Genomic DNA, 14,355 nt, shown 5'->3' with positions numbered 1-14,355 from the left:
AGAAAGACTGGCCCTGGGCTAACATGCATGCCCATCTTCCTCTACTTTATATGGGATGCCGCCACAGCATGGCCTGACAAGCGTGCATCGGTGCGCGCCTGGGGTTCCGAACCTGGGTGGCCAGCAGCGGAGCGCGCGCGCACTTCACTGTTACTCCACAGGGCCGGCCCAAGATTCCTTTTTATATACACAGAGATAAAGCCTTGAGAATCTTCTGATTCTGTCACGAATAACTTTTGGAGCTACTTTAAGTCATGCTAAATATTTTATTTATACCATCTCAGAAGATTTGAGCCTTAACACATCCAAATATTTGGACTCATAAGGAAATGGACAACATTGCTTCCTCTGGCTGGCCTTTTGAGCTGGCCTAACCCAAAGCACCCCTACCTCAAACTCAAATCCAATGTGGTCAATGGGGATGGTGTATTTCCGGGCATAATTCTGAGAGACACCAGTCAAAAAAGACTGTGTGAAGTAGAATCCAGAGATCCAAAAGACGACAGGAGGCCCATTGTCAATCCAATCCTGGATAGCCACAGAAATAAAAATTCAAAATCAACAACACATCAAAGATAGTTCAAAGGCAGGTAATGTAAATAAGTCCCATTAAGAAATATGCTTTTTCTCAGTTTTCTTAAAACAGGCAGCCAGCCCTCTTGGTTTAGCTTATATTCTCCAACTTTTAAAATGAAGGTATGAAGAAATATATTTCTACTTTAAGAAAAGCGCAGGTGCAAGCTGATATCAGGGATACAACAGAGTGGTGGAGACTATAGTGGTGGAAAATACGTGCCTTGTCTAAACTGAGCAACAGCCACTCATCTCAAGCAATTGCCATGCAGGAATGCAGGCCCATTGTTTCAAGTCTCCCCTTTTTTGCAGGAGAAAGATCTGGATTTTTATGTGTAATAATCCAATGTTTACATGCTAGCTCAAAAATTTTAAAATTACCAGGCAGCCAAACCAAACATATCTATTAGCCAAATCTGGCCCATAAGCCACCAGTTTGTGACATTTATTCTAGTTCCTACTCCTGCCTTCATAAGCTATAATCTTTTCAAGGACTGTGAAAAGTGTGCAGGAAGACTGTTTCCAGTAGGTACTCTATCCGGGATGCTGCATGGCTGCCTGCTGTACTCCTTCTGCCTCTCATCTGTCATTTCAGAATGCCCTCTCCATCTCAATAAGCATGCTAGGTACCCAGTTACCCTGACTCCCAGGTACCTGGAAGAAGGCCAGACGGGCCAACAGGTCAGCCACGTAGCCCCCCAGGGGTTTCAGCGATGGGTAGGACTTGGCCATCCACATGGCTGGCACTTTACCCACAAGCATGCTACTGAAGACATCCTCCAGCTCTGAGGACATCAGGACCTGCCCTTTGATGGCTCGGCCAAGATCAATGAGGCTTCTGCGAACCACTTTGGTCAGCCTGCAAGAACAAAGAAGCCAGCTTAGCCTGGCTCTCCAGTGGCCTCCTTCTACCCAAGTTCACTGACTCCAGGTCTCCTTCTACTTTTCCCCCTTTAAAAGCCCAGACAATTAATATACATTCATGGTAGAAAAATTACAGAGATGAGAAAAAATTAAATCACTCTATCTCACCGCCTAAAGATAACTTTGATGTATATCTTTTCAGATTTTTCTATATGTAAATGCAAATTATTTTTTAATGAGATTATACTATATATTTTTTTGTAATCTGTTTTTCTCTCTTAACATATGGGGAACATTCTTCCAATTCAGTAGAGATCTAAATTGTCCTTTTTAATGACTGCAAGGTGTTCTGTTTTATTTAACTATTCCTTTATTGCTGATACGTATTATTTCTAGATTGTTGTCACTGTAAACAACATTGCTAGGAACATCCATCCATATCAATCTTTGTGGAAATTTATAATAATTTTCTTATTAAAAGTATAATTTCTGGGTCAAAGGGTAATGCAGTTTTTAGGTTTTTGATCCAGATTGCCAAAGTTGTTCTTTTTATACACTACGATAAAGTGCATACCTGAGAAAAGGCAGCTGAAGGACACCCTGGGAGATGCCAAGATTGCCTGCCTCTTTCTAGCCTCTGTTATGAGGCCTAGCCAAGCTCAGATGGAATTCACCTCAGAGTGCCACAGAATCTGCCACCAGAGAGAGCCTGTCATCTCCAAAGACTTATGGAATCCCAGCCAAATGGACACAAGACTGATCAAACGCAAGAAAGAGATTCCTGGATGTGTAACCAGTAAACATTCATAGTAAGAGGAATTTAAGGTTCAAACATTGCTGAGGAGTCAAGGGGCAAAGCTACCATCTGAGGGATGATACCACAGACCTCTAACTATCACACCTAGAGACCTACTTGCAAAAGTTTTCTTTCTTTTCTTGCAACTATGAGCTCTGCTAGTTTCAACACTTTCAGCACCCAATGAAGGAACATTTGCCCCAGAAGACAAAATAATGTTTCCCCTGAACTAGAAGCAGAACCGTCACCTAATCATTTTGGACTTCTCATACCACTGGGTGAACAGACAAAAAAAAAGGTAGTGGGAAGGAATGTTAGAGTATTGCCAAAGATGATTAATCCTGACCACCTTTGAAAAATAAGATCGCTGTTACCCTGTTCTCTTGTACTACAATGGCCAGTAAAGCTAGTGAAGTCCCCTGCAATGACCCAGGAAGAGCTCCAGTGACCTTAGGGGAGAATGAGTAACAGAGTAGAGATGCCATTAGGTCTGGTGACTGGATGAACAAGAACTATATCCCATCATGCCCAGGTATCTGACTCACAGCAGTGAGTGCCACATCTTAGGCTCAAACCCCATACTTTGCCTGGTCCCCCAGATGGCCAACTGCCTATCAACTCTAGAGAGTAACCCTAAGACTGAGGAAGGCAAGAAATTCTTAGATGACATTCTTCCAGTTCCCTAGTCCTTCAGAGTCAGGGCTGGCTCTAAAACTGAGCAATGACCAATGAGGCAAAATAGAGACATGGAGAATCCGGAGCAGCAAGAGCCTTGGACTTAGAGGCAGAAGTGATGAGTTTCCTTATCTGGCTTAAATGGCCTTTGGGAACTCTTTCAATTTTGACTATTTAGAAGTGAAATCAAGGTGATCCCACTGGGCTCTGTGCTGTAGTAACTGGAGGAGAAGTGAAGAGAGACTAGAATAGAAGGCCACAGACCCTTAGTCCCATGGCCAGCCCATAACAGCTCTTGTCTACCTCTGTGGTAGAAGCAATGGGATTAACTTCTCTCCACCCCTTTCTATGTTTACCCTGATTTCATGTATTGGCTAAGTGCATGGGCCCTGGAATCAGACAGCCTGGGTTCAAACTCAGTTCTGCCACTGAATGACTGTGTGACCTTGCGAGAGTTACTTACTCCTTCTGGGTCTGTTTCCTCATCTGTAAAATGGTAGTAGAGGGATTACTAACTGTGCATATTTCAAAAGGCTATTGTGTGGTTTGAATGCAAACATATGTACAGTGCTTCAAGCCATATCTGGCACCAAGGAAGGGCTCAATAAAAGTGGCTCTAATGATTACTTTTACTGTTAGCCTGTGCTTGGTATTGGTTTATTGGTTGTTACCTGACTTGACAGATGTCATGTGAATGAATGGTAAAGAATGAATAGAAGGAATGATTTAACCCTGGGCCAACACGTGCTGGGATGGCCCTATTTATAGCCCTCCCTATGGGTAGGGCAGAGGAGTGTAACAACCCCTTATTAAGCATCCATCTCAGTTACTGCCCATTAGATCCAACCCCTCACACTCCAACTTCCAGGATCCAAGTAAGACGATCAGCCCACCTGTTGAATCTGATGAGCTCCTGCCTTAGGACAGTATTCATGGATTCCTCATAGACCACAGGGTACAACTTCATGACCACTTCCAAGTCAAAGTCGTTGGGAAGCTTGGAGAGTATGTCCTGGGCCAGATCCTCAACCACTTCCTTAAAGAACAAGCAGGAGAGAGGTGAATGAGAAACAAGGCCTGTGGGTTGTGGCTTTGTCTGGGTAAACTTGAAGCAGTGAGCATCTTTCTTTTTCAACACAGTCTGTTGGACCTTCCTGGGAACTCTCCTACAGAAGCCAATTTTGCCTTGGGGAGAAGGAGGACTCCCATCCCCCCACCAGCCTTGGGAAGGACATCATCCCTTGGCCCAGAAAGTAAATAGCTGAGCAATGAGAGTGCTGTTCTTACACCTGGAACAAGGGCCCGAGGGCCAGGCAGGGAATTCCTGCTCAGCCAGGTAGCCTGAGGGCAGCGCTGAACCCTGCAAAACTCCTCCTGTCTTCAAGGTTGCCCCTGGGAAAGAATCTCCCAAGGCTCTCACAGCCGACCCCCTAGGACCAGCTCCTGGTGCACATGGGAGTCTTGCTCAGTGCCAGCTACATGGACACCTGGGAAGGCAGCAGGCCATTCCTCAGCATTGAGCAAGAACAGCCCAAGGCAGTGCGCTTAGCCAAGTAGGGAGGGAACAGGCCTAGAGGAACAAGGAGTAGTAGGACCTGGGTGTGGGAGACGGGGACAGCTCTGCTATCCTGTGGCTCTGGGGGGCTGGAACATATACTTTTTTCCCTCTTCCCTCTGTGAGGGGAATTTCCACCCCTAAATTGAGACACACCAAGCAGGCTGCTTTATCTTCACACCATTAGCACTTATGGCACTAAGAACTAAATCAAGAAACCAAATATGCAAAGTCCATAGCTGAGAGAGGTCAAACATGGGGTAGCTCAGAAGGTGGAGAAAGGAAGGATGGGAGAGAACAGGGTGTGGTGGAGTCAGGAGATGGAGTCTGGGTCTGGCTCTGCCTCTGAGTTTATGACTGCCTTGAAGCGGGTCACTTCCTCTGCAGGATTCCTTTTGCCTTCCTCTGTAGATTGAGGAGGGTGGACTGGGTCAGTGCTTCACAAAGCGTGGACTGACCACAAGAGGCACCCAGAGTGATTCCAGGTGTTTCCAGGACATGAAGCAAATAATGTTGAATCACATGGTGAGAAGGTCACTCTCTTTTCAAATTTCAGCTGCCTTTCTCTTTTCATTCCTCTCAAGGAGAAAGTCTCAGGTCAGTCAGTGCTAATTAAACACTCTGTAACATTTGCTGATCTTCCCCCTTTTCACAAGAAGCTAGCAAGTCCTCGGCAACATCATCTGGGAAGAACCTAGTAACCGTTTCGCTTTCATTTTCTTTTTGTGGCTGTCTTGACTTTATGGAAATGATACTGGGTTTCCATTTATGGTACTAATGTGCAGATTTTTAAATAAATGATTTTAAGCAAAATGTAGTTAGTTTTTAAATATTATATAAACGGAGTATAGATGATATGTGGGCATAGCAACAAATCATGAAGGTTATACAGGAATAGCTGACGTTCTGGAGACACTGCTCTCTTCCAGCTCAGTAGTCAAGGACTCTCAGCAGTAAGACCAGAGCATCCATGCCCTCCCTCAGGGGTCTGCCAGGCCTCCACTTTTCTGTCTTCTTGGTCATCACTCACAATCCTGCGTGCCCACTAAATGGAAAACTGCCTGGGAAACTGAATTCAAGCCCAGTTACCTGAGGGGACTTGCCACTCCCTCTCGACTGTCTAGGGAGGGTCAGCAGCACCCCTTGAAACAGCTGGTTGGTTTCCTGGTTGTCCTTGGTGATGTCAGCATTCTCATGGAGGCCAAACACTTCTGGGTGGGCGGTGATGGGGAGGTTCCTGAGATACTCGATATAGGACTGTAAAGGAAATCTTGAGCTGACACAAACGCAGGTTCCCTGGGGTGCCGCAGATCACTCAGGGCTTGGCGGACCAGACCCAAGCAGGAATCACACTATTTCTGTAGTACAGGCCAGCACCCCCAACCCCTACACTGGGTAAACACATCCCAAACTCCTTCTCATACAGTTTTCTGGGGAATAAGTATGAAGGCAGATGGGCTGAGCATCTCCCCTCCAGCCCCTGGCTTCCTCCCTGCTACCCCAGTAGTCCTGGCTTTCAAGTCAGACAGAACTGGGTTTGGATCCAGACAGAACTGGGTTTGGATCCTAGCTCCATTGCAAACTAACTGTGTAACCTTGAGCTAGTCACCTGAAACCCTGTTTTCCTTATCTGCAAATGGGAAGATAAGTGAGGTTATAAAGGAATAATGCCTTGGCATAGAACAGGTGCTCAACAAAAGTAAGCCTCTTTTCATCTTTCCTCCAGATTTCTTGTTTTCTTCTTCACTTTCTCATTCTCCCATCCAGTTTTTTGGTCCCTCCTCTTCTGCCACCTACTGAACCTTTGTTTCCAAGTAGCAAATTCCAGCCCGTTCACTACCAAGGCTTCACCTTAACTTCCCTCTTTCCCCCATAGATAAACCCCATATTTTGAAAGACCTTGTCTACCAAATACCCAGTGTTCATTATACAGTAATAATGTCGCTCTTGTAGGCTTTTTGGAATATTGGTGATAGCTTATGGCCCAAGTCAGGAAGCTGAAGGCTACCCCTGGGCCCTCCTTAGCTACACTGCAGCCCCTAGCCACGTGGAAGCTGCTGAGCTCCTCGGGTGGACAGAGGGACCTTTCCCTCCCCCTCTCCTCACCTGATAGGAGCCATGGGGAGGGATGTAGTAAGTGTCTCCAGGAGCAAGACAGTAATGGTCCTGCTCGATTTCCCTACAGTAGAATGTGGACAGAAGGGACAGCAGGAGACGCCTGTCTTTGTCATCAGTCACTCTGCCTCCGTAATTACATTCCCCTGGGACAAGCAGCAGAGGAAGAAGTTGAGCCCAGGGAAGGTCATAATGAACTTGGTCATTAACCTAAAACAGAGGATTCTTCCAGCCAAGGAGCTCTACTGAGACACAGGGTTGCTGAAACTATGCTCAGCTTGGGATGGGACCAGGCCCTTTTAGTATTGTGGTTGCTACATAAATAATACATGTTCACCATATTAGAAATTAGAAAATAGAAATAAACCGAAAGAAAAGCAATATAATCACCAATAGTTCCACCAAAGGTAACTATTAACATTTAGGCATGTTCTAGACATTTGCGTGCGTGTGTGTGTGTGTATACACATATATGTGAAAGGCATTACAGAAATGTGGATCAGGGGAAGAACTTTGACATGAGACAGACCTGGGTTCCAATTCCAGCCCTGCCACTTTCCAGCCCATCTCTAGGTTCTAATTCCTGCTATTTAATAGCAGTTTCTCATCTGTCAAGAAGTAGAGACAACTGCAGTACCCATCTTACAAGGCTGTGGCTCATAATGCTTATAAAGCATTTAGCATAAAGCTTAGCACATAGAAAGCACTCAATTAATTATAGCTACTACAAATACATACATTTGAGAAAATTGAGATTGTCCTATATGTACTGCTTTGGGATATGACTCCCCGCACTCCTACCCCCATCGTTGACGTCAGTCACTGAGACTCAGTTCTATAAAAAGAATTAGGTAATTCTTTGGATGGGACATCAAATCCATTTGACCAACCCCATGACACATTTTCTAGCGGGTCCAGATTCCAAAGTACGTGGGTGCCACCTGGCATTTTGTAGTTGAGAACAACACACTAGTCTGCAAGGAGGAGACACATCTATGTGAGTGTGTGTGCGTGTGTGTGTGTATGCATGCACGCAAGGGTTCTCCTGATAGCTAGGCTCATTTCTAATTCCAACCATTCTAGGAAGTGGCAGGTCCATAGACAAGAAGCAGGAAGTGTGACCCCAGTTGGGGGTGGGAGACATCAGCTTTTCTTGGTCTTGAAGGGGTCTAAACATCTAGGAGGAAGATCGGGGTGTCTTGTTAAGGGAGAATTAAGGAACTAAGGGGAATCTCATACCTATTGAGTAATTTGAGCCCTACAGAAGCTGTTTTACCTTAAGCTAGACCATCTAGATTTCTGAAGCTCTCTCTGTTGACTTCTCAGGCCTTTAGCAAAGTTGAGTTTGAACATTACAGCTTGTCCCAGCTATAAAGAGATTTATATACCACTAGAACTTCAATACTAAAGGGAGAGTGGTTTCCCCCACTGAAGTCAGCATGACAGTGCTAGAAGGCACCCAAGAGGAACCCCAAGTGAAGGTAAATCTTAGGTACAGGGTCAGGGTGCAAGGTCCTGCCACCACTCTCTCATCAGCAAACTTTCCTTCAGGGGATACCCTTGCAGGCTCTGGGTTTTAGTTTTATGAAGGAAAGTACATTTCTTTATAGCTACTTGTATGTCCACTCTTTGAGGCAAGAACACAAATTCCAATAGGGGCCAGGATGTGCCTTATATCTCTTCTAAATTCTTGCTGTCCCTGCCATAGGGCTGGAGGTACAGGATTAAGAACATACTGACTTTGCCTATCTAATTTGATAACCGCTCTCCAAAGGAGACCTGTCTCTTGGTTAGTGTTAGTAGAGAGTTCTAATGATCACCAATATCTGGTTCTTCTTTCCTTCCAGGCACATAGGAAGGTTACACTTCCTCGGGCGCCTTGCAGTGGGGTGGGGCCAGGTGACAAGTTCTTGTGCATTTAATTCGTGGCATAAGCCCTTCAGTACTATCCCTGGGCCAGTGACCATACAAGTATATGTTGAGATGGTGGCCTCAAAAGTTGGTGGAGTCGTTGCCAACTGTGCCCCTGATAGATAATTACAATGAGCAGAGACCCCTGCTGATTCACACTGGAAATGTACAGTGGGCAAGAAATAGACCTTTGATGTCTTATACTCTTGAGGTTTGTTTATTGTTTGGGGATTGTTTATTACCTCCGCTTAACTGGTCTATCCTGACTGGTATAGTTGGAAAGTGACTATCCTCAAGCTGGCTGGCATAGTTGGGGCAGGTTAATTTATGAGCTGCAGGCAGTCCAGTAAGAAGACCATGTCCCAGGGCAATTATGTACCCATTCTGTGGTTGGTCTAAAGAGGGGCCCAGGGATGTGCTTTTGTGTGGCCTGGAATGATGGGAATATGGCTCGCTCCTTTTGGAGAAGTTCTTTCAACAAACTAACATCCACTGAACTTATGTTGTGAATGTCACTTGGGGTTTTGTGTTAGGGGACACTGTGCTAAGTTAAGGTCTGTGTGACCTTCTACAGCTGAACTTGATCACTCTAAAGCAGGCTTTCTCAACTTGGGTACTGTTAACATGTTGGACTGGATAGTTCTGTGGTGTGGGACTGTCCTGTGCATTATAGGCTGTTTAGCAGCATCCATGGCCTTGACCCAGTAGCATCTCCCTTTAGTTGTGACAACGAAAAGTCTCTAGGCACTGCCAAATGTCCCCTGGGGGGCAAAATCACCAGTTGAGAACCACTGCTCTAAAGCCTCATTCTTGGCTGTAAAATGGGGTCACTAACATGGAACTCATACGATGGCTGTGAAGACTCAATGCACTGATTGTGTATATAAAGGACCTGCTGCATGACTGGGGAAAGGATCCAGACAAACTCCTTAATATATGGAGCTGAGGAAGGAACTTGTGTGTGATCTTGAAGATGCCTGGGTTTTTCTATTGAGCTGCATTTTGACCTTTGGCCATGGCATTCCATTCAATAGCCCATTTATTTTTTATCTCCTGTCTCTGGGATTACATGGTACGCTCCTTGAGGGCAGTGACCAAGTTTTATACATTTACATTCTTCCATAATATGTACTAGTATATATTAGGTGACTAACAAAAGGTTGCTGATTGGATTGCTTTAATACAAAACAGCAAGTGCTGCTTTCACCTCAGGGTACCTCTGCCGGGAATGCTCTCCTCCCCTCCCACTGCCTACCCCCTTTTTTTCTCCCCTTGTAAAACTCCTACTGGTCCCTTAAAACCCATTGTTTATGACTTCAGGAGGTTTTCCATAATCATCCCCCACCCCATCCCTGAGATACAGTCATCGTGCTGCCTTTCTACTTTATAAATGTTTCTCTTGTTAAACTTATCACCGTATTGTCTTTTTTAAAAAATATTTTTCTTCCTATGAACCACTTGAGTGTAGGGATTGTATCTTAATTTTGTTTGTTTTTTTGTTTTTTTTTTTAACAATATCCAGCATGGTAACCAGCATTAATAAGAGCTCAATGTTTGTTGAAAGAATGAATGAAGGAGTAAATAAATGAATAGAGACGGGAGCAGAGGAACAGGAGGGTGGAGCATGATACTAGAGGTTCACGCCTGCAAAGCCTCCTCCCATAAATACCTGTTAGGTAGGTCAGAGCATCAAACGGCACCTCCTTGTAGTCATTCAGAAACATCTGGATCTGCCGCATACTAATCCTCAGGTCAGATTCATTGAATTCGTAGGGAATATTCCAACCTGCATGAGGCAGAGAAGAATTAGAGGCTTTAGTGCCGAGAGCTCTCAATTTCCACTCAGATATTGAATCAGTGGAGTTAAGCATCACTATGGATCAAGAGCCTCATTCAGCCCCATGAATATCAAGCGCCAGGCCAATTATTAGCCTTGACATTTACTGCCAACATGGGAGCCACTCTGCCTGAGAAAGCATCTATTCTAAAATCAATTTCCTTAAAGATCTCCCCATTTGTTAAGGAAGATGTTAACATCCCAGATTGGTGGAATGAGAATTATTCACCCTGGCTGGAATACTGTGGTAATGCGCAGACCTCCAAAAATAACACTAAAGCAAAGCTAGAGAGCAGTATCTGTGATGGGGCAACAGAACTGTCAGCTTTGAGAATTTCCCTCCTCGCACTCGTGGGAGAACTGGACTGCCAGCCTTAAAGAAACTACCGCTTGTATTTTCAAGTGTATAATGATAAATGCCCAGTGGGGCTGGACAAGTGACACAAATGTGTGAACCAGGCCTGATGTAAGACAGCAGGGTATAGTGGGACCTGTGCTCACTGGAGATGCTCAATTTCCTCCTAAACATTCACATTCAAATTAAAAATATAACAAAATAACAAAATTTGTGTTCTGGCAAACAAAACACAACTGGGAAATTGGTTGCAAGCCAAACTGTTACATGGATTTCTGGAGGTCTGGCATAGGTGGGCGAATGTGGTGTGTGAAATGCAGAGAGAGGGTCCCCCTTGGCTGTCTCGTCCCTGCACCCCTCAGTGGAAGGGTCAGGAGCTCTGTGCAGGTAGAAGAAAAGAAAGAGGATGTTCAGAAAGCATCACCAAGAGGACAATTTGCCTCCTTATCTAACTCTAACGAATGGCTGAGAATAGCCTGAGATGGGTCATTTCAAGGCTATTGAACAGAATCAGAGGCAGCCCATGGGTGAGAGAAATGTAATCCAACTTTAAAATCATGATATGGGATGTGCACTGAGTAGTTTGATGATCTGCTCCAACAACAGTACTGGGTTACTCAAGTTAGGCCATGGATAGGTTACATTAATAAAAAAATTTATCTTTATTTTTTCACGAAGAAGCACGCACGAATGTCCCAGCTATACTTGTTCCATTGTTATGCAGATGTAAAGAGAGCTACCTAAATGTTAAAAATTACCTGGTGACAACTCTCTGGAGAATGGCCATTGTGCCTAAGATAGGCAAATACACACCAAAGGGAAGGGCCCCCAATCCTCTCCTTATCACATTACTTCAGTAATTAGGGCACCTCTGATTTTGGAGCATCACCTCTTTCCCAGACATTGACATTGACCTGGTGATCGGGTTGCCAGATTTATCAAACAGAAATACAGGACACTCAGTGAAATTTAATTTCAGATAAACAACAAAACATTTTTAGCAGAAGTATGTCCCAAATATTGCATGGAACATACTTATACCATATTTTACTGGCAACCCTATCTGAGTACAAACTTGAACACACACTAGCATCTGTCTGTCATCTTTCCCCCCAGCAACCCAGGTGCGCTGTCATCTCTTACCCAGGGGTCCAAAGTTTCTCCTCTCTTGAACGATGGCATGGAAGAAGCAAAGGCCGAACAACAGCTTCTGCCACATCACTGCCTTTGTACAACTTTGGAAGAACACGGGGTCCGAGATAGGGTCATTGAGGTAGGAGCGCAAAAGGTTGGCCCGGAGCCCTTTGGGGGGCTCGTTGGTCATCTTGATCCCATTCTGGAGGATGCTGACTGGAAACTTCTCTGACGGATAGCTGGTTAACCAGAGTCTGGAAGAACAACAGCCCCAACTATTTAGAACAATGCAGTAAGTTATATTGAAAAACAATAACAAAAAAATAATAGCTACCATTTATTAAGCATGACTAGATGCCAAACTCCATGCTACGAATTTAATATACATCCCTTCATTTATTTTAATCCTCACAGCCACCCTATGCGGAAGGATTTACTATCCCCTTTACCACTGAGGAAACAGAGGCATGGAGAGGTCAAGTGGGGTTTTCAAGGACATACCACTTAGAAGCAACTGAAATAAGATGTGAACTCCAGGCTCCCTGACTCCAAAGGCCCTGTCTTAATCACCACACCACACTCCTCCCCTGCTGGACTTTCTGACCATCTATCATGGTCAAGTACTATATCCAGCACCCCAGGAGTGGCCGAAGTGAGCAAAGCATTGTTTCTAGCTTCCAAATACCCAGAGCCTTGCTGCTAGGGGAAGAAATGGGGGTCAGGCAGGGAATAAAAGACAAACAAACAGAATGCTACAGTACAAGGCATTATAAAATCAAGACTGCAGGGAAGGAGGGAAATAATAAGCTGTGGGGGGTTCCATGGGAAGAAGAGGGTTTCGATGGGTTGGACTGAGCAGAAGTCTGCAAATTATGGCCAGGGAGCTGAATCCAGACATTAACATGTTGGCATATTGTCTTCCAGGCTTTCATTCATTTGTTTTTCCTACCTGAGCTCAAGTTACATACATTCCATGGCATCCTGCTTTGTATCATTTTTGTGGTTTTCTTTTTTTTTTTGCTTGACATTAGAGAGGTTTCCAACAGGTGGATTTAGGGATGGAAGATCATTAAAGACAAGGGACACAGGCTGAGCAACCGCATGGAGGACGGCAAGTCGGGGATGCGGTAAGGCTTGGTGGGCAGTCTGCTGTGGTGCAGCAGGGCTAAGGGGGGAGGGAAGAGGCCATAAACCGGTGGCCTGAGGCCTGACTTCAGTCTGCAGATGCTTAGCTCACACCATGCAAACCACAATGCTGTAACATATTTTTGAAATAGTTCCCAACTTTTAAAAATCTAGGGCTTTCTTTTTTTTTTTTTATTGATGTTTTAGTAGTTTATAACATTGTGAAATTTTGGGTTGTACATTTTTGTTTGTCCATCACCATATATATGTCTCCCTTCACCCCTTGTGCCCACGCCCTACCGTATTGCCCCTGGTAACCACAATACAGTTTTCTCTGTCCATGTGTTGGTTTATATTCCACATAGGAGTGCGATCATACAGTGTTTGTCTTTCTCTTTCTGGCTGATTTCACTTAACATAATATCCTCCAGGGCCATCCATGTTGTTGCAAATGGGACGATTTTGTCTTTTTTTTTATGGCTGAGTAGTATTCCATGGTATACATATACCACATCTTCTTGATCCAATCATCAGTCGAGGGACACTTAGGTTGCTTCCACTTCTTGGCTACAGTGAATAATGCTGCAATGAACATAGGGGTGCATAAGCCTCTTTGGATTGTTGATTTCAGGTTCGTTGGATAGATTCCCAGGAGTGGGATAGCTGGATCATAGGGTATTTCTATTTTTAATTCTTTGAGGAATCTCCATACCGTTTTCCACAGAGGCTGCACCAGTTTGCAATCCCGCTGCATATGAGGGTTCCTGTTTCTCCACATCCTCTCCAACATTTGTTGTTTTTTGTCTTGGTGATTATAGCCATTCTAACGGGCGTGAGGTGATATCTTAGTGTTGTTTTGATTTGCATTTCTCTGATGATTAGTGATGTGGAACATCTTTTCATGTGCCTATTGGCCATCTGTATATCTTCTTTGGAGAAGTGTCTGTTCATTTCCTCTGCCCATTTTTTGATCGGGTTTTTTTTTGTTGTTCAGTTGTGTGAGTTCTTTATATATTATGGAGATTAACCCCTTGTCAGATATATGTTTTGAAAATATTTTCTCCCAGTTGGTGGGTTGTCTGTTCATCTTGATTCTGGTTTCATTTGTCTTGTAGAAGCTCTTTAATCTGATAAAGTCCCACTTGCTTATTTTTTCTTTAGTTTCCCTAGTCTGGGTAGGCATGTCATCCAAAAAGATTCCTTTATGACCAATGTCAAATAGTGTGTTGCCTATATTTTCTTCTATGAGTTTTATAGTTTCAGGTCTCACCTTCAGGTCTTTGATCTATTTTGAGTTAATTTTTGTGAACGGGGATAGCAGATGGTCCACTTTCATTCTTTTGCATGTGGCTGTCCAGTTTTCCCAACACCATTTGTTTTTTTTTTTTTTTTTTTTTTTTTAAAGATTTTATTTA

At 44.2% G+C, this 14,355-nt stretch overlaps 1 protein-coding gene across 1 annotated transcript in view; it reads right to left on the bottom strand.

The window, feature by feature from the left end:
• DNAH3 (dynein axonemal heavy chain 3) overlaps positions 1 to 14,355 on the bottom strand; it is a 171,886-nt gene that overhangs the window by 1,949 nt on the left and 155,582 nt on the right. Inside the window, exons 56-62 of the mRNA XM_087417087.1 lie at positions 11,825 to 12,069; positions 10,159 to 10,275; positions 6,570 to 6,724; positions 5,553 to 5,720; positions 3,802 to 3,944; positions 1,228 to 1,432; positions 391 to 528 (exon numbers count right to left, since the gene is read on the bottom strand). Coding sequence (XP_087273213.1) covers positions 391 to 528; positions 1,228 to 1,432; positions 3,802 to 3,944; positions 5,553 to 5,720; positions 6,570 to 6,724; positions 10,159 to 10,275; positions 11,825 to 12,069 — 1,171 coding nt within the window. The remainder of the gene's footprint in view (positions 1 to 390; positions 529 to 1,227; positions 1,433 to 3,801; positions 3,945 to 5,552; positions 5,721 to 6,569; positions 6,725 to 10,158; positions 10,276 to 11,824; positions 12,070 to 14,355) is intronic.

This window comes from Ceratotherium simum, chromosome 26, assembly GCF_057802395.1.
Source record: "Ceratotherium simum simum isolate JZ-2026a chromosome 26, ASM5780239v1, whole genome shotgun sequence".
Lineage (NCBI taxonomy): Eukaryota > Metazoa > Chordata > Mammalia > Perissodactyla > Rhinocerotidae > Ceratotherium > Ceratotherium simum.
Note: the sequence above shows the minus strand (reverse complement) of the source record. Positions and strands in the feature narration are given on the sequence as shown.